This window comes from Pleurodeles waltl, chromosome 12, assembly GCF_031143425.1.
Source record: "Pleurodeles waltl isolate 20211129_DDA chromosome 12, aPleWal1.hap1.20221129, whole genome shotgun sequence".
Lineage (NCBI taxonomy): Eukaryota > Metazoa > Chordata > Amphibia > Caudata > Salamandridae > Pleurodeles > Pleurodeles waltl.
In genome coordinates this window covers 101,529,250-101,553,177 of record NC_090451.1, presented here as the reverse complement: position 1 = coordinate 101,553,177, position 23,928 = coordinate 101,529,250, and the positions used below count along the sequence as shown (strand labels likewise).

Here is a 23,928-nt window from a genome sequence, read left to right as displayed (position 1 = left end):
AAATATGCTATTGGGGAGCCAATTACATGCATCCTGGGGGGCTCCACCATGGACCCCTAGTACTGCCAAACCAGCTCTCTGAGGATTACACTGCAGCTGCTGCCATCTCACAGACAGGCTTCTGCCCTCTTGGGGTCTGGGCAGCCAGGTCCCAGGAAGGCAGAACAAAGCATTTCCTCTGAGAGCAGGTTGTTACACCCTCTCCCTTAGGAAATAGGTGTTAGAGGCTGGGGAGGGGTAGCCTCCCCAAGCCTCTTGGAATGCTTTGAAGGGCACAGATGGTGCCCTCCTTTCATAAACCAGTCTACACCGGTTCAAGGATCCCTTCTTCCCTGCTCTGGTGCGAAACTGGACAATGGAAAGGGGAGTGACCACTCCCCTGTCCATCACCACCCTAGGGGCGATACCCAGAGCTCCTCCAGTGGGTCCCAGACTTTAGCCATTTTGCTTTGCAAGGTGTGGGGACACTCTGGAGGGCTCTGAGTGGCCAGTGTGTGGCGTCAGATACCCCTCCTGATAGGTCCATACCTGATAAGGTAACCAATCTCGCTCTCAGGGCTATTTAGGGTCTCTCCTGTGGGTTCTCTTCAGATTCTGCTTGAAAGTTTCCTTCAGGAATTCTCTGCAACAACTTCAGACTCTTCTGACCTCGTATCAACCTCAGCCTGCTCCAAGAAACGCTGTAACTGCAACAAAGTGTCTACAAGAGACACTTTTCTTCAGCAACCTCAGCTCCAAGTCAGCAACTGAAACAGTTTCCATGGTGTACACGCTCTGGAGACTCCCTGTCTTCATCCTAAACCAGAAGGACCGAAGAAATCTCTGTGGAGTGACGGAGACCAAGGTGACGACCGGTACCCTGGGAGTCCTCTCACAGCGACGAGCATGCTCCCAAGGACACAGAGGGTGAACATCATCAACATAAACTGTCCTGAGGTCCTGCTGATGCAATTTGGAGGAGGTAAGGCCTTGCCTTCCCCAAGAGCGACGGTACCCCTGTGTACTGCATCATCTTCACCTCCTGAGGCCTTTTTGCACTCTTTACAAAATTCCTTCTTGCACAGCCTGTCCCAGGTCCCCAGCCCTCTAGCCTGTGACGCTCAACTTGCTGAGTTGTTCTCCAGCAGCGTGGGACCTTTTTTGAGCTGCATCAACTGCGTTTTGCACCTCCATTGAACCCGGATCCTGGGGGCGCTGGCTGGCATCGTGAGGGCTCTCTAAAGTGCTGAGAGCCCCCTTTTCCTTCGCACACAGAATTGAAGCCCCCAGGTCCCTCCTGGGTCCATCCAGCACCATTTTGACGCAAAAAGCAACTTTGTAGTAGCCAAGGCTTATTGGTGCCTTCCAACAAGAAATCTCGTCTGCAACGATATTCACACCTGGGACATCTTTTGCAACACAGAGGAACCCACTGGCATCTTCCTAGGGTGCATTCCTGCAGTCTTTGACTAACTGGGGACTCTTCTTTTGCACCCTCTTCTGGGTTGGCAGGGGCTCCTGTCCTTCCTGGAACTTCTTTCGACTTCTGGGCTTGATCCCCTTCCTTTGCAGGTCTTCAGGTCCGATAATCCAGCAGTTGTTCTTTGCAGGCTTGGTTGCCTGCTGCAAAATCCCAAAAACGAGGTGTAGCGTGTCCTAAGGAAACTTGCAGTACTTTACTCCTGCTTTTCTGGGCTCTGGGGTGGGGTAATTTACTTACCTTTACTGTATTCTTACTTTCCCAGCGATTCTGCACACACTACACTTGTCTAGGGGGGAATTTGATTTGCATTCCACTTTCTTAGTATATGGATTGTGTTGCCCCTAGACCTATTTTCTCCCATTGCATTCTATAGGATTTCCTACTGTTTGCATTGTTCTATGACTATTTACTTGTCTAATTTTGGTGTCTAGCGTATATATTGTGTATAATTCTTACCTCCAGAAGGAGTATTGTCTCTAAGATATTTTTGGTACTGTGTCACCCAAATAAATACCTTTATTTTTGGTAACAGTATTGTCTTTACTTGTGTATAAGTACTGTGTAGCTATAAGTGGTATTGCATGAGCTTTGCATGTCTCCTAGTTCAGCCTAAGCTGCTCTGCTATAGCTACCTCTATCAGCCTAAGCTGCTAGAACACTACTACATTTCACTAATAAGGGATAACTGGACCTGGTATAAGGTGTTAGTACCCAAGGTACCCACTACAAACCAGGCCAGCCTCCTACACTTTTCTCTAGCGATGTTGCTGTTCGTGACTAAATGGCATTGTTCAGCTCTGCTTACTCTCCCTTCTGCTCTGTAAGTGATAGATCAGGGCCTCTTATAAATGCCACCCCTGCCCTCTGACTTCGGTTCCTTTCTTTGCATGCCGCCTTACATGGATCTGCATCTTTGCTCCCAATTTCTTCATAAAGCCTTCCAACGGCTAAACAAAATCTAGTGTGCTAGGGGATGAGGCCCCCTTCTAAGACTGAAGGTTTCAAACCTTTCTGCAACTGTTGAAAACAGATTATGTTTACACCCTGCACAGGGTGCTTCTAGTGGTTTAGCTTCAGGACATAACTCTTAAGTTGTGCGATAAGTGTACCCTCATGCACTCAATGTGATGTGAGACAGGGAGGCAAAGCTGTATGTTGCAGAAAACAAAAAGTAATTGACCTGGATTAGGTCCCACTCCATGTCAAGGGTGCAAACTGTCTTCAGATCCTGACACTTTCCCAGCTAGAAATCTCCTTCAATTTAGATTTATGTGAGAATCTTAACAGCGCAGTCCAGTTGCAAGCACAAGAAAATGAACCAGGTCTCAACCCTATCCCCCACTCTACATCCAAAGAGAAGGTTGGAGGGTGTCCCAGGGTGAGGTGGTCTACCTCCAGATCGCCGACTGGAACCAATTCCACAATTTTTCCTAGTGTGTCCTTTATTTTCCAGGCCATCGGCAATGCCTCCGCAAATTTACGCCTTTAAGGAGGCCATGCTGGCATTCTTCCTGCTCCCTCTGGGGTACCCTCAGGCCCCTTTAAAGGTTGGAAATACCTGTTTTCCCTTAACGGTGAACACGCATCGAAGGCTTCAGACCTTCTGACATTGTTGGGAATTCATGATAAGCTGAATTTGCACCGGACTACTTCACATAAGCTTCATTTTATGGAGGCTGTCTTTGATACTGTATACTTCTTGGCCTTCTTTCCATTGTAATGGGTCCAGGACATTCTGGCTGTGATCCCAGCATTTCAGCCTCTGTATTGGATCTCTAGAGCAGCCCTGAGGCCTCTTGGCTTTTTAGTCTCCTTCCTCTTCTTTGTTGTGACTATGGCAGGTGGATTTTGAAGTTTCAGTATGCCCAGCTCCAAAGAAACCTATCTGACAGCATTCAAATTTCAAAGGAGTCTGCACACTATATTCAGAAGTTTGGTAATCGGTCGCAGTTGGATCAGTAGCAGGCCCCGCTCCCTTTACAACCTAGAGCTGACAGTGATAATTGACTCATTTCTGGGTTGGGGACCTCTTCTGGAATTGGTTGAAGCTTCAGGGTATCTTCCTAATAAACCACAGGGCAGGGTCCTTGAATACCATAGCAGACAAGCTCGGGTGACACCTGGAAGACCACGAACTGCAACCACATTCTTAGGTGGCATTACTCATCTCCTCAGTGGGGAAAACACTGCCTTTATGTTTTCACCACTGTAGAACAGAGCTTGGGACTCCTGTATACAGTTTCACTTCTACCTCTTCTGCATAGAGTTATGAAAGAGATCTCATCCCTCTCACTGCAGATGCTGAAAGTCATTAAATAAATTGTGGATCTCTGGGTGCCTACAGTAACATTTTTGGGATCAACTGCCAACTCTATCTAACGGTGGAGCAAAACAAAGATGTGCTGTACCTGTCTGTTGTCCGGTAGCGACATGGCCAGCTGCTCAGGTATGGCTGCAGATGTAAGGCAGATCACGAAAGAAGCCTAAAGGCAGTGAGAGAGAGATAAAATAGCTGTTCCTACTGGTGGCAATAAGGAACAGTGAGAAGGGGAGAGTTTATTGTTAAATGAATGCATTGCTTTGCCCTCAATATGATTTATCTGTTTCTAATCATGAAATATAATACATTTGGCAATGCAGGAGAAGGCAGTTCATTCATCTACATTGATGCTCTCCAGTGTGTTCACTGCTGTGCTAACATGCTTCCATTTCAAGTTGTGTTCTCTAGTTTTTTTCATATCTAAACAGCACTGGGTGTGCCATTTCTTTCACAGCTTTTAACATATTTTGGCAAGTGACTGGTGTGTCTAATTTTGTTTCTACAAAAGTAGTTTAAGTCCTCCCTTTAAGCTATGCATATTCTAATAAGTATGTCAAAGTTAAAAAGTCAGACACTGGTTAGCCACTGTTCTGTTCTATCATTTTCTTTGTGTGATAAGGTTTTTGCAGAAATGGTTGAGGACCATGGACCATCTGTAATCCGCTCCACTCAGGCCTTCATGGATATAAGGGACCTGGGCCGCCGCTTTGCCATTATGTTTGGACCAGATCAGTTACGGAACCGTGAACCAGTCGTCATTCTTCACAAGTAAGTCACAGCACGATCATACTACCCTTATGGGTACTCCATGGAGGACTCGTTGAAGATTATTAGGGGCAGAGACGAGAGAGGGAGCATAGTAGCAGTCATCCAGCCTTTGTGTTTAGAGACTGTAGTGGAAGCCAGTGAAATATTTGAGACACATTTAAATCGTAAAACAAACACCTGGCTTTGCTGTACAGACTTTCGCTGGGAAAGGCATGGTGTATGCTACAGAAGAGCTATCTTCCTTTTTGATATTTTCAGACAAATATTTCCCTACTCAGGGTACCTTGGATGATGGGTAGTATTTACTTATTCCCAGGTTCAATGGACTATACTTGCTTCTCAGCATCAAATGAGAATTTCTTCTCCATAATGGGGCAATACTGTATACACCCCAGCACAAAACGAAGTATGAGTGTAAGTGCAGGAGAGCTTTACTGTATTGTATTGTAATACAGCACTACAAAATATAGAGATTGTGAGAATGCATTATCCTGTTGCACTGCCACATGCCTTTCAAATCACCTCTTGTGTGCTCCAACATTTTTTAAGCGTATTGAAAACTGAATCCAGTGAGAATAATGTATTTCTAGCACATTTGTTGCTGAGACAACTTTTCCTGAGAACAAACTCAAAGATGCTTATTAGAGTTAGCGGAAGGGTAATGGTACCTGTTTAAAGTAAAGGGTGTGTGTAAGAATATGATTATGAAAAGATTTCTCCATGTTGGTGGAAATGTGCTACAGTTATTGGTTTTAAGAAAGGAGGAAGAGGGAATGTGGTAAGCAAGAAGAGACTCATGAAGTTAGCAGAATGTACATATTTGTTGTTTTAGAAATGATTCCACACATATATAAAGTAAGGTTTTTTGTGCATCACTATATACATTCTGAATCATTTTCAGGTATCCTAGGCACAACTGTGATGATTTTTCTTTGCCTTTTTCTATTTGTACTCACATTTGTCCCATCCTGAATTCAGGAATATAACACTGACCTATTTGAGCTACATAATCTCTGGGCCTTGTGAACTTCAGCATTTTAAGTCATAATTGCATATATTCCTAATCCCATCTGGACCCACTTCATTCTCTTAAATGAATCATGCATTATCTGCGATAATGGAATTCTATGTCCGGATGGGAGGTGTGAGGATTCTGCTTTACTTCCTTTGCTTTATTTCTTACAGTAGCCATTAAGTAACCCATGCAACCCTCAGAACGGATCAAAACAACAGTATCCGATCAAGTACAACAGTTACAGTCAGTGTCCAATTAGGTATAAGCAGCCGCCCCAATTTAGTACATTATCTATGTTGGCACTGCCTCTTTAGTCGTGCAAGTCACTCCAATGCATGGTCTTCATGGTTCCCGTTTCCCAGCTTCAGTCCCTAGGAAAGAGAAAGCCATCAGCAAAAGGATCTGAAGCAGGTCAAGCAGCTGCACAAGAAAACATCCTTCTCAGCATAACAATAGTCATAAACATCATTGAAAAAACATTATAGTATGACATCCAATAGATTAGCAGAAACAACAAATACCTAACAGTCATGGCGATGGTCCTCTGGATTAGAATCCCACTGAATGGGATAATCCTCGCCTCCGTGTCCTCAGTTAAATTGAAACTTTCTGTTACGATAGCTAGGACATTTTTCATTAAATGTCTGGACCAGAGGCAAGGATTATGCTGGTTCAACCACCACCAAATGAGCCATATTCAGCACCGGCTTAAAGTAGAACCTCTTAAAGGTAGAGTCCAAGAACGAGTCTGTCGCATTCATGATATTGTTCAAGTGGGAACCCACGCTAAAAGCCTTTGAAGCCATTGCCCCTTGAGCTGAATGTACTCTGAAGGCCTTAGGGTCAATGCCGGTCTCCTGCAAGACCCAACACACCCAGCGGGCTATGGAGGGGAAGAGAATGCCTATGCGGTTTACACAGTGCAGTAAGGAGCTGTCTCTCACCTGGCGGTCAGAACTCGTAGGATATTTCTTCATACGCCTCAAGACATTGCACCATTCACAGCTTAGGAGAATCTGGGAAGTCAGAGTAAGAGATAACCCTTGTGTTGAACTTTGTAAAGGACACCCTGGAAGGGGAAAAAGTTCAATCTGTACTATCCAGGACCTGAACATCCGACACCGGATTACAGGATTCCAGGCATAACAGCATTGCCAACTTCACTGTAAGTTATTGTTTGTTGGTTTTTATACTGCCACTTCAAGCTGGCGGGCATCCACCTCCAGCGAGATCTGCTGCATCCCTCCGACTGGATGGACATTTAGGGCGTTTATCTTTCTGTACCACTTTTAATTTTGCTTCCTCACAGGAGGTTCCTCCAGTTTGTTTGACCTCATCAAACATTTGAGGTGTCCACTCTGCCCTTCAGGTTCGCTTCCGCCACTTGGTGCTTTGCGAAAGTTCTCAAACTTATTGTGGAAAAACCTTTGGGCACAGGGGACATGCCTCCTTTAGCTGGATGACATGCTGATAATGGCTTACTGCCTGTGATGCTGTCGCTCCAGCTGCAAACTGTGGTCAACCGCCTGTTAAGTCTAGGTTTTGTGATAAACAAGAAAACGCCCCTCGTGGCACCCTCCCAGAGAGCAACCTTTCTGGGCTTTGTGATGGACTTCACCACAGCCTCTCTGAGCCTTCTGTCTCAGAAAGTGATGAAGATCCGGCATGAGTTGCGGAGAACCCTGGCGTAGCCACGCACTTCATTGCATCATGTTGCTCGCCTGGAGGGACTCCTCTCTTTATCCATACAGGCCATCTTTCCGGGATCCCTTCTTTACCAAGCCCTTCAATGGCTCAGAGACTCATCTGCAGAAGGGCCACTTACTCTCAAGTGTTGTCCCTCTCGGACAAAGTGAGTGAGGAAATCGACTGGTGGCTTTTTCAAATGGAAGCATGGAATGGGAGTGTGATTTTCGGGTCAGCCCCAGATCTAGTCATATAATCGGGACTCCAGCAGATCAGGTTGGTGAGGAAGGTGTGGTGAATTTTCAATAGGGGGTTAATGGTCTTTTCAAGAAAAGAGATGGCATATCAATTGCTCGGAGCTCCTGGTTGGTTCCTTTGCGGTCTGTTGTTGGACCAGAGACAGGATTTGTAGGAAGTTGGCTCTGTATGTACTATTTCAAAGTAAGAAATAGCATGCACAGAGTCCAAGAGTTCCCCTTAGAGGTAAGATAGTGGCAAAAAGAGATAATTCTAATGCTCTATTTTGTGGTAGTGTGGTCGAGCAGTAGGCTTATCAGAAGGTAGTGTTAAGCATTTGTTTTACATACACACAGGCAATAAATGAGGAACACACACTCAAAGACAATTCCAGGCCAATATGTTTTTGTATAGAAAAATATATTTTCTTAGTTTATTTTAAGAACCACAGGTTCAAGATTTACAATCAATACTTCAAATGAAAGGTTCTTCACTTAGGTATCATAGGAACTTTGAATCAGCAAAATAGCATATACAGTTTTGGCACAAAATGGCAATAAGCTATTTTAAAACTAGACTGTGCAAATTTCAACAGTTCCTGGGGGAGGTAAGTATTTGTTAGTTTTGCAGGTGAGTAAACCACCTACAGGGTTCAAAGTTGGGTCCAAGGTAGCCCACCGTTAGGGGTTCAGGGCAACCCCAAAGTTACCACACCAGCAGCTCGGGCCGGTCAGGTGCAGAGGTCAAAGTGGTACCCAAAACACATAGGCTTCAATGGAGAAGGGGGTGCCCCGGTTCCAGTCTGCCAGCACGTAAGTACCCGCGACTTCGGAGGGCAGACCAGGGGGGTTTTGTAGGGCACCGGGGGGGGGACACAAGTCAGCACAAAAAGTACACCCTCAGCGGCACGGGGGCGGCCGGGTGCAGAGTGCAAACAGGCGTCGGGTTTGCAATAGAGTTCAATAGGAGACCCAGGGGTCTCTTCAGCGAAGCAGGCAGGCAAGGGGGGGGGGCTCCTCAGGGTAGCCACCACCTGGGCAAGGGAGAGGGCCACCTGGGGGTCGCTTCGGCACTGGAGGTCGGATCCTTCAGGTCCTGGGGGCTGCGGGTGCAGTGTCTTTACCAGGCGTCGGGTTCTTAGAAGCAGGCAGTCGCGGTCAGGGGGAGCCTCTGGATTCCCTCTGCAGGCGTCGCTGGGGGGGCCCAGGGGGTCAACTCTGGCCACTCAGAGGGTCGCAGTCGCCGGGGAGTCCTCCCTGTAGTGTTGTTTCTCCGCAGGTCGAGCCGGGGGTGCAGAGTGCAAAGTCTCACGCTTCTGGCGGGAAACGTGTTGTCTTTAAAAGTTGCTTCTTTGTTGCAAAGATGTTTCTTCTTTGGAGCAGAGCCACTGTCCTCGGAAGTTCTTGGTCCTTTTAGATGCAAGGTAGTCCTCTGAGGCTTCAGAGGTTGCTGGACCCTGTGGAACGCGTCGCTGTTGCAGTTTTTCTTGAAGTGGGGGAGACAGGCTGGTAGGGCTGGGGCCAAAGCAGTTGGTGTCTCCGTCTTCTCTGCAGGGCTTTCAGGTCAGCAGTCCTTCTTCGTCTTCAGGTTGCAGGAATCTATCTTGCTAGGTTCTGGGGGCCCCTAAATACTCAATTTAGGGGTGTGTTTAGGTCTGGGAGGGTTAGTAGCCACTGGCTACTAGCCCTGAGGGTGGCTACACCCTCTTTGTGCCTCCTCCCTGAGGGGAGGGGGGCACATCCCTAATCCTATTGGGGGAATCCTCCATCTGCAAGATGGAGGATTTCTAACAGTCAGTCACCTCAGCTCAGGACACCTTAGGGGCTGTCCTGACTGGCCAGTGACTCCTCCTTGTTTTTCTCATTATGTCCTCCGGCCTTGCCGCCAAAAGTGGTGCCGTGGTTGGAGGGGACGGGCATCTCCACTAGCTGGAGTGCCCTGGGGCGTTGTAACAAAGGGGGTGAGCCTTTGAGACTCACCGCCAGGTGTTACAATTCCTGCAGGGGGAGGTGAGAAGCACCTCCACCCAGTACAGGCTTTACTAGCCACATGCTCCCCATGTGGCCAGCAACATGTCTGGTGTGTGGCAGGCTGGTAAAACTAGTCAGCCCACACTGGAAGTCGTTTTTTTTTTCAGGGGGCATCTCTAAGATGCCCTCTGGGGTGTATTTCACAATAAATTGGAATCTGGCATCAGTGTGCATTTATTGTGCTGAGAAGTTTGATACCAAACTTCCCAGTTTTCAGTGTAGCCATGATGGTGCTGTGGAGTTCGTGTATGACAGACTCCCAGACCATATACTCTTATGGCTACCCCGCACTTACAATGTCTAAGGTTTTGTTTAGACACTGTAGGGGGACAGTGCTCATGCACCTATGCCCTCACCTATGGTATAGGGCACCCTGCCTTAGGGCTGTAAGGCCTGCTAGAGGGGTGATTTATCTATGCCATGGGCAGTGTGAGGTTGGCATGGCACCCTGAGGGGAGTGCCATGTCGACGTAGTCATTTTCTCCCCACCAGTACACACAAGCTGGCAAGCAGTGTGTCTGTGCTGAGTGAGAGGTCTCCAGGGTGGCATAAGACATGCTGCAGCCCTTAGAGACCTTCCCCTGGCATCAGGGCCCTTGGTACCAGGGGTACCAGTTACAAGGGACTTACCTGGATGCCAGGGTGTGCCAATTGTGGAAACAAAGGTACAGGTTAGGGAAAGGACACTGGTGCTGGGGCCTGGTTAGCAGGCCTCAGCACACTTTCAAATCATAACTTGGCATCAGCAAAGGCAAAAATTCAGGGAGTAACCATGCCAAGGAGGCATTTCCTTACAGGATTCAACCATGTGCACTCCTCAAGATGGCACAATATATCAACGGTCCGATATATCGGTCATCTGGGAGGCACTCGCTCCAAGGATCTATCTGCCCCAGCAACCACCTCTTGGCAATTTTGCTTGAACCATCAGGTCTTGGTCACAGGAGAGTATCTTCCCATTCAAGTGACTTAGGTGGCAGATTGGCACTCCTGTCACAGATTCCAGTCTTTGGAAACTCCATCCGAATGCCAGATTAGGCGGCAACATGTGGCAGGGGTGCTGATCACGCCCATTTGGAGATCTCCAGTCTGGTTTCCGGTTCTTCTGGAACTTTCTTGATATTTTCTAATCCGTCTTCACCTGTTTAAGAATCTCAATCTGGACCAGGTTCTGCACCGGCCAGGTGCTGGAGGGTTCTTTAAGTCTGATGGCGTGGCAGATTACAGGGGACAATGGTCGTCCTGGGCTTTTGAGGCTGAAGTCAATGCAAAGCTTGGGCCAACAGTACAGTCAAGCGGTACAGATCAGCATGGACACGTTGGTGTCTGCTACTGAGTGTTGATCCTGTGGTCGCAGATGTAGTACATGTGTTCAATTTCCTAGCTAGTCTGGCCACATAGGATTTGGCGTATCGCTCCATCAATAACTTCCGCTCTGCCATCTCAGCAATACTTGATGAGGGTTACTCTCTTGGACTGGACCTTGGAGGCTGGCACTGGTGCCCAAATTTGAGGATCAGGCCACGGAAGGGTTGGCACTTTGTAGCAGTGAATGAAGTTCACCCCATCCATCCTACTATTTCTTGACCAGTGGTCAAAGTGCTACGTCATTGGCGGTACTGCCAGACAGTTCAGTGAGGCATCAACACAGGGGTTGTCAGGAGGGCATTGGTTGCCTAGGTACTTTATTCTTCCCAAGTCTTAAAGAGGCCCAAAGCAACAGTGAGGCCGAAACGTGTCAACAAGTTTTGATTGGTGGAGTCATTTGAAAGTTCAAGAATGCAAAAACTATATAGACTGATATTAAAAATATCATACTGAATTTGTTGGGCACATAAATTATAAAGTAAAACATATTTATTTTAGTTTTTCTTTTTATTTCTGACATATAGCGCATATATTTTCACACATATAGTCAGACAATTGTCTTGAGTATTTCCATGACTTCGTGTCAATATAAAGTACATAATCAACTAAACGTTATTGTTTTCTAAAATAATAGCTTGATCATTTTCAGCCAACATGTGTTTCACTACATATTACACCGCTTCTTCAGGGCTGAAAAGGATGACTAAATTAACTTCATTTTACATAAACCAATAACAAAAGAGGACAAAAAACAAAGAGAAAAAGGGCAGCCAAAATTGAATTCAGTACTAAAACAGTTGTTAAAAATGTATATTGCAGTCATGCATTCTCAACTATATACACCGATTTTAATCACTTTGCCCAATGAAGATGTGCATTTGTGAAGGAATTACTTATTTGTTAAAGAAAATAAACCTTTTGGCACATCTATAGTACATAAACCCAATCGATACTCACATCTTTATCAAAAGAGCCATCCATAAGGACACATCCCAACTCTTATTGGGTGAGTAATCTGTAATGAATTAGAGTAATTTTCAGTGACTCATATAAAGGACATTCCCCAATATTTTCTTCCCTCAAGACAAGAAAAGTGATCTGTGTGATCAGTTCGGTTTCCCAGTCAGTCTGCATACAGCTGAAATATGATACTCGATGTAATGATCTTAAGTAGTGACTCTTGCAATAAATCTCTCTCTCGCTCTCTCTCTCTCTCTCTCTCTCTCTATATATATATATATATATATGTGTTCGATAGCATGTGTAGCTGCAGATACACATGCTGTGCATATGTCTGCCATCCAGTGTTGGGCTCGGAGTGTTACAAGTTGTTTTTCTTCGAAGAAGTGTTCGAGTCACGGGATCGAGTGACTCCTCCTCTTTGGCTCCATTGCGCATGGGCATCGACTCCATGTTAGACTGTTTTCTTTCTGCCATCGGGTTCGGACGGGTTTCCTTTTGCTCCGATAGTTCGATTCGGAAAAGCTTGTAAGTTCTTCATTTCTGATGGATACAAACTACCTGTTAATTCCTCACCTTATGAATTCGCCCTTGCGCCAGCATCTGACGGAAAGTCTTCTTCCCGGCTCTCCATGTCGACGAGGATGTCACAATTGCACAGCTCCACACGACTCCGTCTGACGTCACCGTGCCAATAAGAGGTCCTCGCCGGCGTGCTGACTTCAGTTTCCTTTTTTCCATGCCTTCGGCGCTAACGTTTTTTTCCTGGCTCGTTGGATAGAGTGTAGCTTTAGTAGTTACAATGTCTCCCACGAGAAAATCGTGTTTCAAGCCCTGTAATGAATGTGGCGGTCGGATGTCGGTCACTGATCCACATGGGGACTGCCTTTGGTGTCTTAGCTCTGAGCACGATGTTGAGGGGTGTGGATCGTGCCAGAGCATGAACCCTAAGGCACTAAAAGAAAGAGAGGCCAGGCTTTTCTTAGCAAAGGCTAAGAAGAAGGGCCATAAGAGTAACGCCGCACCTTGACGCGGCGTCTCTTTCGGCCCTCGCGACAGGAACGTGCTGCCGACACTCGGAGCGCCGTTCCCTGTGTTTTTTTGTAGCGCGTCCTGGGAAGTGTGTATTACGCTCCCGGTCGCGTTACCCTTACCGGTAGTCATTTTTTCTTCCTTTTTGTTGGTGGTGGGTTTTTCTGGTCTTTTTCCTTCTTGCCTTGCCATGCTTGTTTCCATCTTGTCTTCTTCCAGTTTCTGTCCCAGCATGCTCTTTGTTTTATATACTGCCTTCTTTTTCCTATTCTTATCTATGGGCTTTTCCCAATTCAAGATGGTGTCCTTTCCCTTTCCTGTGATGTCACCTCCCTTTTTTCAGTATATGTCAGTCAGTCTTGCTCTACCTTGCGTTGCAAATACTTCTCTTTGGTTGTGCTCTTTGCTCCTGTTCATCGTTCCTGCTTATTGTGCCTTGGAATATTTTTGCCTATTTTTTGTTCCTGCTGTCAAGTCCTATTTTTTCTTCTTCTCTTTAGGAGTTCCTGTTTGAGGTTTTTTCCCCAGTGTTTGGTTTTTTTTTCCCTCTGGGACTCTTTCTGAAGGGTACGGTCTGCTTTGGTGTTTCTTGTCAAGCGGCACCGTGGCTACTAGAAAGGGTCACCCTTATCTGGGATTATCCAGAACCTGCAGAAGACCAGGGGTATTCGCCAACCCTGTATCCAGAGGTGAGAAGTTAAGCGCAGTTCGTAACAATAAGAGGGCTTCATCTCACGCTTCTTCCAAGAGGCACAAGAAGTGGCGTCATCATGACTCACGGCGCCGTTCGACACAGAGCCGATTGAGGTCGGGGTCTCCATCTACTAGACGTCGAAGGAATTGGGAGGTGAGCCCTACTGTGACTCCGCAGCCCCAGAGTCCAGAAGAATCTCCGACGCCGTCAGTCTGAGGTGGCTCCTCATAGCCCTCAGTTTTCACCAGCGCCGCAAGAGCCTGATGTGCAGCAGCAGGATCAAGACCAGAGATATCCTGCCTTCCCAGCTTCGGGAGCGCATCCGGCGGCATTTCTAAATGCTATGTATGCTGTTTTCCAGTCTATGGCCCCTGCTGGTGCACCGGCGGGTGCCACGGAGCCATTATCATTTTCACTGGGCTCCCCGGCTCCATATAAGATGGGGCTGTTTATGCCGTTTTGCCCAGTTGGGGGTGCTGGGTCGATGCCGATGATGTCTCCACGAGGTATGGCGTCACCATCTAGATCTGTGGCACCACTGCCATCACCGCGTCAGCCGACGCCGATGCTGTCCCCTGGCCAGCCGGCCCCATTACCTGCGTGCTAGCCGACTCCGAAGAAGACGCCGTTGGAGTACAAGTCGGCGCCGGATCCGAGTGATTCTCGGATCCATCGATCCTCTTCTGTGCCCGGTTGGGATTTGGAAGCGGTGTCTTTGGCGTCGGTGGATTCGATGTCGACGCAGATGCTAGAATCCCGCTTGAGCTCTCGAAGGAAGGCCTTGTGTCTCCTTGAAGAGGAAGAATACCGGCAGTTGGAAGAGGGCAAGCTTGTAGAGCCTTCGGATGAATACCAAGGATTGGGGTCAGCCAGTGGGCTGGATACCTCCCCGGAATGGGACATTTCATCTCCAGGAGAGTTTTCGGAGGAGGCAGCGACATTTCATTCGGTCATTAGAAAGGCAGCGGACTATTTAGACCTGCCTTTATCTGCAGCAGAGGTGAAGACAAATCTGCTAACTGAGGTGCTGCATCCCTCTACATCCACAGCTGATCCTTTGCTGCCCTTCAACGAGGCATTGTTGGAGCCTATTATGGAGTTGTGGAGGAAACCAGTTTTGTCTCCGGCTGTGAACAGGGCTGTAGCAAGGAGGCATAGGGGAGCACCTTGGGATCCTGGGTTCCTTTCATGTCATCCAACCCAGAGAGTTTAGTGGTTCAAGCGTCTTGCTCCACGAAGTCTGCTCCTGTTAATTTCCTGTAGTCCCGTCTGATAGAGAGTCCATACAAATGGAACAGTCTTTGAAAAAGATCTTTTCGTCTTGCAGCATGGTGCTCAAGGCTGCAAATGCTACCTTTGTGCTGGGCAGGTATGCCCACGCCCTTATGGACTCGGCCAAGGCTATGGTCGGGATCTGCCACAGGATGCACAGAGGCCTTTTGGAACACTCTTTTCAGACACACAGGCTGCGGCGCAGCAGATTATACAATCTGGCCTTGACACAACGGACTCAGTTGCCAGGGCAATGGGGACATCTGTTGGTACAAGGAGGCATGCTTGGCTGAGGTCCTCCGGATTCTCCTCTGATGTACAGACCACCTTACTAGACTTGCCCTTCGATGGTAAAAGGCTGTTTGTGGAGAAAGCAGACTCTGTCCTTGAATGTTTTAAGGAGAGCCGGGCTACAGCAAAGTCCTTAGGCTTACAAGCTACCCCTGCTGCCCCTTATCGGCCTTTTCGCAGGTTCAGAGGGTTTGGTCGTGGGGCAGTTTTTCGGAGGCCCAATACTCGGCCCAACAACCTGCAAATCCATCCTATCGATCCTTTAGAGGGTGAGGGAGGGCTCGAGCTAGAGGGGCAGCCCAGCAGCACCTTTCATCATCATCCTCTTCCTCTGGGGGACAACAGCAGGGGAAGCAGCCCTAGTTTTCCCCACTTTATCGAACATGCCTCTCCTGAAGGGGGAAGGTTCGTCTTTTTCTCCGCGAGTGGGAGTTGATAACAACAGACTCCTGGGTGTTGAATATTGTGGAGAAAGGATATGCTCTCCCCTTTCAGAAGTACCCTCCTCTACACCCTCCCCCCCCCCCCCGTCCCTCGTTGTGCTCAGAAGACCATCTCCTGTTGTTACAACAGGAGGTTCTGGCCATGTTATCAAAGGGTGCAGTAGAGTTGGTTCCAGAGCAGGAAAGGGGTCAGGGTTGTTATTTAAGATATTTCCTGATCCCCAAGAAGGACGGTCGCCTGAGACCGATCCTAGACCTGAGGATTTTGAATTGGTCCCTCAAGCAGGAGAAATTCAAAATGCTGACTCTAGCGCAGGTACTTATGGCATTGAACAAAGAGGATTGGATGGTGTCTGTCGACTTGCAGGATGCGTATTCCATATCCCTATACTCAAGTCGCACAGGAAGTATTTCCGGTTTGTGGTGGGGTCGCAACACTACCAGTTTGTGGTCCTTCCGTTTGAGCTTACTTCAGCACCTCAAGTCTTCACAAAGGTGATGGCAGTGGTTGCAGCACATCTCAGGCGGAAGGGAATAGCGGTATTCCCCTACCTGGATGATTGGTTGGTCAAAGCCAAGTCTCCACAGCTGGTGCTGCATCACCTGCAGGTGACAACCCAGTTGTTGTTCGATCTGGGGTTTTCGGTAAATGTGCCCAAGTCTCACCTGGAGTCCTCTAAACGCCTCCTGTTCATAAGGGCAGTACTGGACACAACATTGAATCGGCCCTATCCCCCACCTCAGCGGATTCGTGTCATTCAGGCGCCGATTCCAATGTTTCGAAATGGAGCGGTTATTCCAGTCCTCAAGGTCTTGCGTCTGCTGGGTCTGTTTGCTTCTTGCATTCTGTTGGTCATTCATGCGCGCTGGCATATGAGGGCTCTTCAGTGGTGCCTCCGCAGGCAGTGGTTTCAGCACAAAGGAGATCTCGAGGATTCGATAAGGATCTCCAGGGACACTGCAGCGGATCTCCAATGGTGGGCAGTGAACGGCAACCTTTCCCAAGGAAGGCCGTTCTCACTACCACCTCTAGTGGCCACAGTTGTAACGGATGCCTCCACTCTAGGGTGGGGTGCTCATCTGGGGGATCTGGAGATCAAGGGTCATTGGTCTCCGGTGGAACAGATGTTTCAAATCAATCTGTTGGAACTGTGGGCGATACATCTGGCTCTCTAGGCCTTCCTCTCTTCCCTTCGCGGTCAGTCGGTTCAAGTCCTCACGGACAACACTACCGCGATGTGGTATGTAAACAAGCAGGGAGGAGTAGGTTGCAAATATTCAATTTATGCCGGTAGGTGGGCTAAATTTGTGATTTGGTGTGGAGAGAAACAAAAAGATCCCTTGAATGCCCACCTTTCAGATGTTTTGTTATTTGCTCTTGATTTAGCAAAGAAAGGTTATTTGGCTGCTGTATCGGCTTTTCTTTGCCTCCCGGACCAGCCCTCTTTATTTAAATCTCAGATTGTAAATAGATTTATTAAGGGCCTGCTTAATAAGTTTCCTCCCACACCCTTTCATATGCCTCAGTGGGATTTAAATCTTGTTTTAACATTTCTGATGGGTTCACTGTTCGAGCCCATTCATTCATGTCCTTTAAGATATTTGGTCCTTAAGACTGTTTTCCTAATCGTTATAACCTCTGCTAGGAGGGTTGGGGAGCTTCAAGCCCTTTCCATAAAGCCGCCCTTTACCTTATTTTTCCCTGATAAAGTGGTACTGAAAACCAGGGTGGTTTTCCTGCCAAAAGTTGTCACTCCTTTTCATATAGGGCAAACTATTACCCTTCCCAACCTCCTCCCCACCCCTCTAAAGAAGAAGAGAGACTACATCGATTGGACCCTAGAAGGGCTCTCAGTTTTTATATTGAGAGGACGAAAGACTTTCGCCTGGAGGATCAGCTGTTCGTGGGGTATGTTGGTCAGCGGCAGAGCAGTCCATAAAAGAACAATCTCCAGGTGGGTCATTCTTTGTATAAAAGTTTGCTACTCACTGGCAAAGAAAGTTCCTCCTGAGGGTATCAGGGCCCACTCCACAAGGGCTAAGTCGGCCACTTCGGCCCGGGCAAGGGGGGGTCCCGGTGGTGGACATTTGCAAGACGGCAACTTGGGCGTCCCTCCATACCTTTTCAAAGCATTACTGCTTGGATTCGGAGGTTTGGAGGGATGGCCATTTTGCACTATCTGTCTTACAGGATTTATTGGTGTAATCAGACGGACACCCACCTCCGAGTGCGGTACTGCTTTGGGACTCTATTCATAAGGTGAGAAATCCACAGGTAGTTTGTATCCATCAGAAGAACAAGTTATTTACCTTGGGTAATGCTTTTTCTGGTGGATACAATAGCTACCTGTGGATTCCTCACAGTCCCACCCGCCTCTCCGTTGCCTGTCTGATTGCACTAGGATATGTGGTTGTATAGATATATGTGTATATTAATATTTTTTCCTGTATATATGAATGATGGTTTTTGATTATGTTGCATCATGAAGGGTTTATGTATATATGTATTTATTGGAGTTATTGTGGAAGTCAGTTCTCACCTGTTCGCCTCAAAGGCACGTAAATAATGGGTGAAACTGACGCCAGCGGAGACCTCTTATTGGCACAGTGACGTCAGACGGAGTCGTGTGGAGCCGTGCAATTGTGACGTCCTCGTCGACGTGGAGAGCTGGGAAGAAGACTTTCCGTCGGATGCTGGCGCAAGGATGAATTCATAAGGTGAGGAATCCACAGGTAACTATTTTATCCACCAGAAAAAGCATTACCATAGTTAAGTAACTTGTTCTTCTCGTCGGTATTGTTTTCGATCGTGTTACACCTTCGATCAGCACTTCCATACCGTCGAAACAAACATCCTTACTTGCCCTTAGGGGCGCGCACGCGCCCAACTGGCGCCTGGTCGGTCCGACCGCATGGAAGCCTCATGGATCGGACTCCATTCTGATTCTTTCCTTGGTGCCACGCTAAATTCCCTTATACGGACCAACACCTCGTATGTAATCTCTGCCTTTCCCCCGACCATCGGGAAGAAAATTTCGAGGCCTGCAGATCCTTCTGGTCGAATATGATGCTCCGGGACAGAAGAGCACGGAGACTCAAGATGGCATCAAAGAGCACTGAACATCTCGATTATCGAAGAAGAAATCATGCATACCACAGTCTCCATTCGAGTGTCCGACTCCGACCAGGATTCTGAGGAGGACAGACCGGTCACGGCAGGACAGCACCTGAGTACGCCTGCCCCTGTGCCATCTAAGCCCAAACATAAGGCCTTGGGAAGGCCACTGCCGGAAGGCCATGGCTTGACCCGAAAGAAAACGTTCGGAGACCAACCCACCAGCTCGGCAACGAAGAAGGCCACCCCTCTGAAGCCATCGGACTCGAGCTGAAGCTCCGTCTCCGAACCCAGCAAACACTGCTCTTCCGAGTCGAAATCTCGAAAATCATTTTCGGAGCTGAGACCATCTTCAACCCCATCTTTTTTTGATACCGAAAAAGCCAGCTTCGGAGCCGAAAAAACCTAGTTATACTGAGGAGCATGGACTTTCAAAAGCACTTTAAGAAAGCCACAAAACTACTGAGGAGGACTCACAAATGGAAGCAATGGATGAAAGGCAAGCCAGGATTCATATCCATAAAGAAACTGGCAGAATTTTAACCGCGCCTTCTCCAAACCCAAAGAGGAAATTAGCCTTTCAGGAGGAATTGGACACTACAGTGCCTCCAGCTAAAGTGCCAAAAACAAAGAAGAGACCTCCACCGCCTCAATTTTCTCCGCCTCAGTCTCCTCTTCATTCTCCACATATACATATCTCTCTCTTCCTACTAGTGCTACACCTATGCAGTCACCATCGCACTCTTTGATTTGCAGCAGGGCAATGTGGATCCATGGGATCTTTATCATCCAGACCCCATTCCAGACAGTAACCCAGATTGCTATCCCTCTAAGCCTTCACCACCAGAGGATAGTACAGGCTACACTCAAGTGATAGGTAGGGCGGCAACATATCATAATGTCACCATGCATACTGAGCCATTAGAGGATGATTTCTTATTTAATTCACTCTCCTCCACGCATGCAACATATCAGTTGCTTCCTATGCTCCCCGGCATGTTAAAACATGCTGACCAGATATTTAGAGAGCCATTAAAGGCAAGGATAATTACTCCTAGAGTGGAGAAAAAATATAAGCCACCTCCTTCCGACCCTGTCTATATTATCCAACAACTACCTCCAGACTCGTTAGTGGTAAGCGCTGCCAGGAAGAGAGCGAGCTCACAGTCATCAGGTGATGCACCCCCACCAGACAAAGAGAGTAGGAAGTTTGATGCTGCTGGGAAAAGGGTGGCATCTCAGGCAGCCAACCAGTGGAGAATAGCCAACTCTCAGGCGTTGTTTGCTAGGTATGACAGGGTCCACTGGGACGAGATGAAACATATAATCTAGCATCTCCCTAAAGAACAGCAAAAAAGGGCACAACAGATAGTGGGGGAAGGGCAAGCTATCACTAACAATCAAATTAGGTCGGCCCTAGACTCTGCAGATACAGCAGCCAGAACCATCAACACTGCTGTAACCATAAGGAGACATGCATGGCTTAGGTCTTCAGGATTCAAACCTGAAATCCAACAGGCAGTGTTCAATATGCCATTCAACCAAAAACAGCTTTTCGGCCCAGAAGTCAACACTGCTATTGAAAAAATGCGAAAGGATTAAAACACCGCAAAAGCCATGGGTGCACTGTACACTACACAATACAGGGGATCCTTTCGTAAACCCAGGTTTAGAGGTCGATTTAGAGCCCAAACTGCGGAGGCATCCACGTCACAGCCAAAGCCGGCCTACCAACCTCAATACCAACGAGGTGGTTCCAAAAGCACTTAATAGAGGCCAGTACCCAAAGGCAGGGGAAAATATCAAACACCAAAACAAGCCTCACAACAAAGTAAACAGTGACTTGTGCCATTCCTTTCCACTTCACACCTCCCCTGTGTGGGGAAGACTGCAAAAGTTCCACAACAATTGGCTAAACATTACCACAGACAACTGGGTATTGTAAATTATCTACAATGGCTATTGCCTAGAATTGATACAAACTCCACCAAACATTCCACCAAAACCACACAGGCTATCCACAGACCATATCACTCTGTTGCAGGAAGAAGTCAAATCTCTATTACTCAAACAAGCAATAGAAACTGTGCCACAAAATCAAATAGGGATGGGAGTTTACTCACTGTATTTCCTCATTCCCAAAAAGGATGGAACCTTAAGGCCAATATTAGATCTTAGAACCCTCAATCTTTACATCCGGTCAGAACACTTTCATATGGTGACACTACAGGATGTTATCCCACTACTTCAGCAACACGATTTCATGGCAACATTAGACCTCAAATATGCATATTTTCACATACCCATCCATCCTGCACACAGAAAATATCCCAGGTTTGTCATTCGAGGAAAGCATTATCAGTTCAAAGTGTTACCTTTGGAATAACAACAGCTCCACAAAGTGCCTGGCAGTTGTCACAGCCTACCTAAGAAGACAACACATTTATGTCTTTCCATATCTAGACGATTGGCTAATAAAATCAGTCAGTCATACGCAGTGTCAAAACCATGCGCATTATGTAATACAAACCCTGCACACACTAGGGTTCTCCATAAACTACCAAAAGTCACAACTACAACCTGCGCAAATACAACAGTATTTAGGGGCAATACTAAATACTCAAAAAGCAAGTGCAAGTCCAAATATGCAAAGAATACAAGTATTTCACAATATATTGGCACAAATACACACAGGTCAACAATACACTGTCAAATTGGTCATAAAAGTATTAGGCATGATGGCATCGTGTATTGCAATTGTTCCACATTCAAGACTAAACATGCGGCCCTTGCAACAGTGTCTTGCACAACAATGGTCACAAGCACAGGGTCAACTTCACGATCTAGTGTTGATAGACCGCCAAACATACATGTCCCTTCAGTGGTGGAATTCCACAAATCTAAACAAAGGGCGGCCATTTCAAGACCCTGTACCTCAGACCATACTTACAACAGACGCATCGATGATTGGCTGGGGAGCTCACCTCAACAATCACAACATTCAAGGACAATGGGATGCCCAACACAGACAGCTACACATGAATCACTTAGAGCTGTTAGCTGTCTTCCTGGCACTCAAAGCTTTTCAGCCTCTCCTAATTCACAAAAATGTCTTGATCAAAACAGACAACATGACCGTCATGTATTATCTAAACAAAGAAGGAGGTACACATTTGTCCCAACTCTCCCTCCTAACTCCAAAAATTTGGAAATGGGCAATACACAACCAAATTCACCTGGTAGCACAGTACATTCCAGGGATACACAACCAACTAGCAGATGTTCTCAGCAGAAATCATCAACAGACACACGAGTGGGAGATTCACCCTCAAGTACTTCAAAAATGCTTTCATCAATGGGGAACACCACACATAGATCTGTTCGCCACCAGCGAAAATGCCAAAACTTTGCATCTAGCTACCCACATCCCCTATCCAACGGCAATGCTCTATGAATCAATTGGTGAGGGATATTTGCTTACGCTTTTCCCCCTCTCCCACCCATTCCATTTCTAGTCAACAAACTGCATCAAAACATGCTCCATCTGATACTCATAGCCCCAATGTTGGCATGTCAGCCGTGGTACACAACACTACTAGACCTGTCAGTAGTACCACACTCCAAACTCCCAAACGGACCAGATCTGTTGACACAAAACAAAGTGCAGATCAGGAACCCAAATCCCAACACACTCAATCTAGCGATTTGGCTCCTGATGTCATAGAATTTGGGTATTTACAACTACCAACTGAATGTATGGAAGTAATTAAGCAAGCAAGAAAACCCACTACCAGACAGTGCTATGCCAACAAATGGAAAAGATTTGTATATTACTGTCAATCAAAACAAATTGCCCCTCTTTCAGTATCAGTACAAGATATTGTCTGCTATTTACTTCATTTACAAAAATCAAATTTGGCATTCTCGTCCATAAAAATACATCTCACTGCAATTTCCGCATATTTGCAAAATATACAGCACAGCTCTTTATTTAGAGTTCCTGTTATCCAGGCCTTCATGGAAAGTTTAAAATGCATCATCCCACCCAGAACACCTCCAATTCCTTCATTGAATCTAAACATAGTGCTTACGCGAATTATGGGCCCACCATTTGAACCTATGCACTCATGTCAGATGCAATTCTTAACATGGAAGGTTGCCTTCTTAGTCACAGTTACATCATTGCGAAGAGTTAGTGAAATTCAAGCTTTCACTATTGAAGAACCGTTCATACAAGTACATAAACATAGTCATACTATGAACTAACCCTAAATTTCTTCCTAAAGTACTGTCACCTTTTCATATCAAACAGTGGCACTACCAGTCTTCTTCCCATAGCCAGATTCTGTGGCAGAAAGAGCTCTACATACATTAGACATTAAAAGAGCTCTTATGTACTACATAGATAGAACAACACCTTTCAGGAAAACTAAACAGCTATTTGTAGCTTTTCAAAAACCTCATACTGGTAACCCCATTTCAAAACAAGGTTTAGCAAGATGGATAGTAAAATATATCCAAACATGTTACCTTAAAGCTAAAAGACAATTCTTAGTTGCACCTACAGCACATTCCACAAGGAAAAAAAGGTGCTACAATGGCCTTCTTAGGAAATATACCAATGGCTGAAATTTGTAAAGCAGCTACTTGGTCAACACCACATACATTTACTAAACATTATTGTGTAGATGTGGCTTGCTGTGCTGCTAAAACAATAGGTCAAGCTGTACTAAAAACATTATTTCAAACAACTTCAACTCCTACAAGCTAACCACCGCTTTTATGGGAGGAATAACTGCTTTCTAGTCTATGCATAGCATGTGTATCTGCAGCTACACATGCCATAGAACAGAAAATGTCACTTACCCAGTGTACATCTGTTTGTGGCATGTTCCACTGCAGATTCACATGCACCCTCCCACCTCCCCGGAAGCCTGTAGCCGTTTAAGTTAAACAAACACTTGTACATATGTGTGTGTATGTGTGTGTGTGTATATATATATATATATATATATATATATATATATATTCCATTCGCATGGGCATATCTTTTCTTTATACTATATCACTCCTACCTTACCCTCTGCGGGAAAACAATCTAACATGGAGTCGATGCCCATGCGCAGTGGAGCCGAAGAGGAGGAGTCAGTCGATCCCGTGACTCGAAAACACTTCTTCGAGAAAAAAAACTACTTGTAACACTCCGAGCCCAACACTAGATGGCAGACATATGCA

General features: G+C 46.6%; 1 protein-coding gene across 1 annotated transcript in view; it reads left to right on the top strand.

Annotated features, from left to right (window-relative positions):
* The window catches only part of LOC138267072 (cohesin subunit SA-2-like), a 1,140,873-nt gene that overhangs the window by 1,058,041 nt on the left and 58,904 nt on the right, over window positions 1-23,928 (top strand). The window contains exon 26 of the mRNA XM_069215920.1: window positions 4,402-4,550. Coding sequence (XP_069072021.1) covers window positions 4,402-4,550 — 149 coding nt within the window. The remainder of the gene's footprint in view (window positions 1-4,401; window positions 4,551-23,928) is intronic.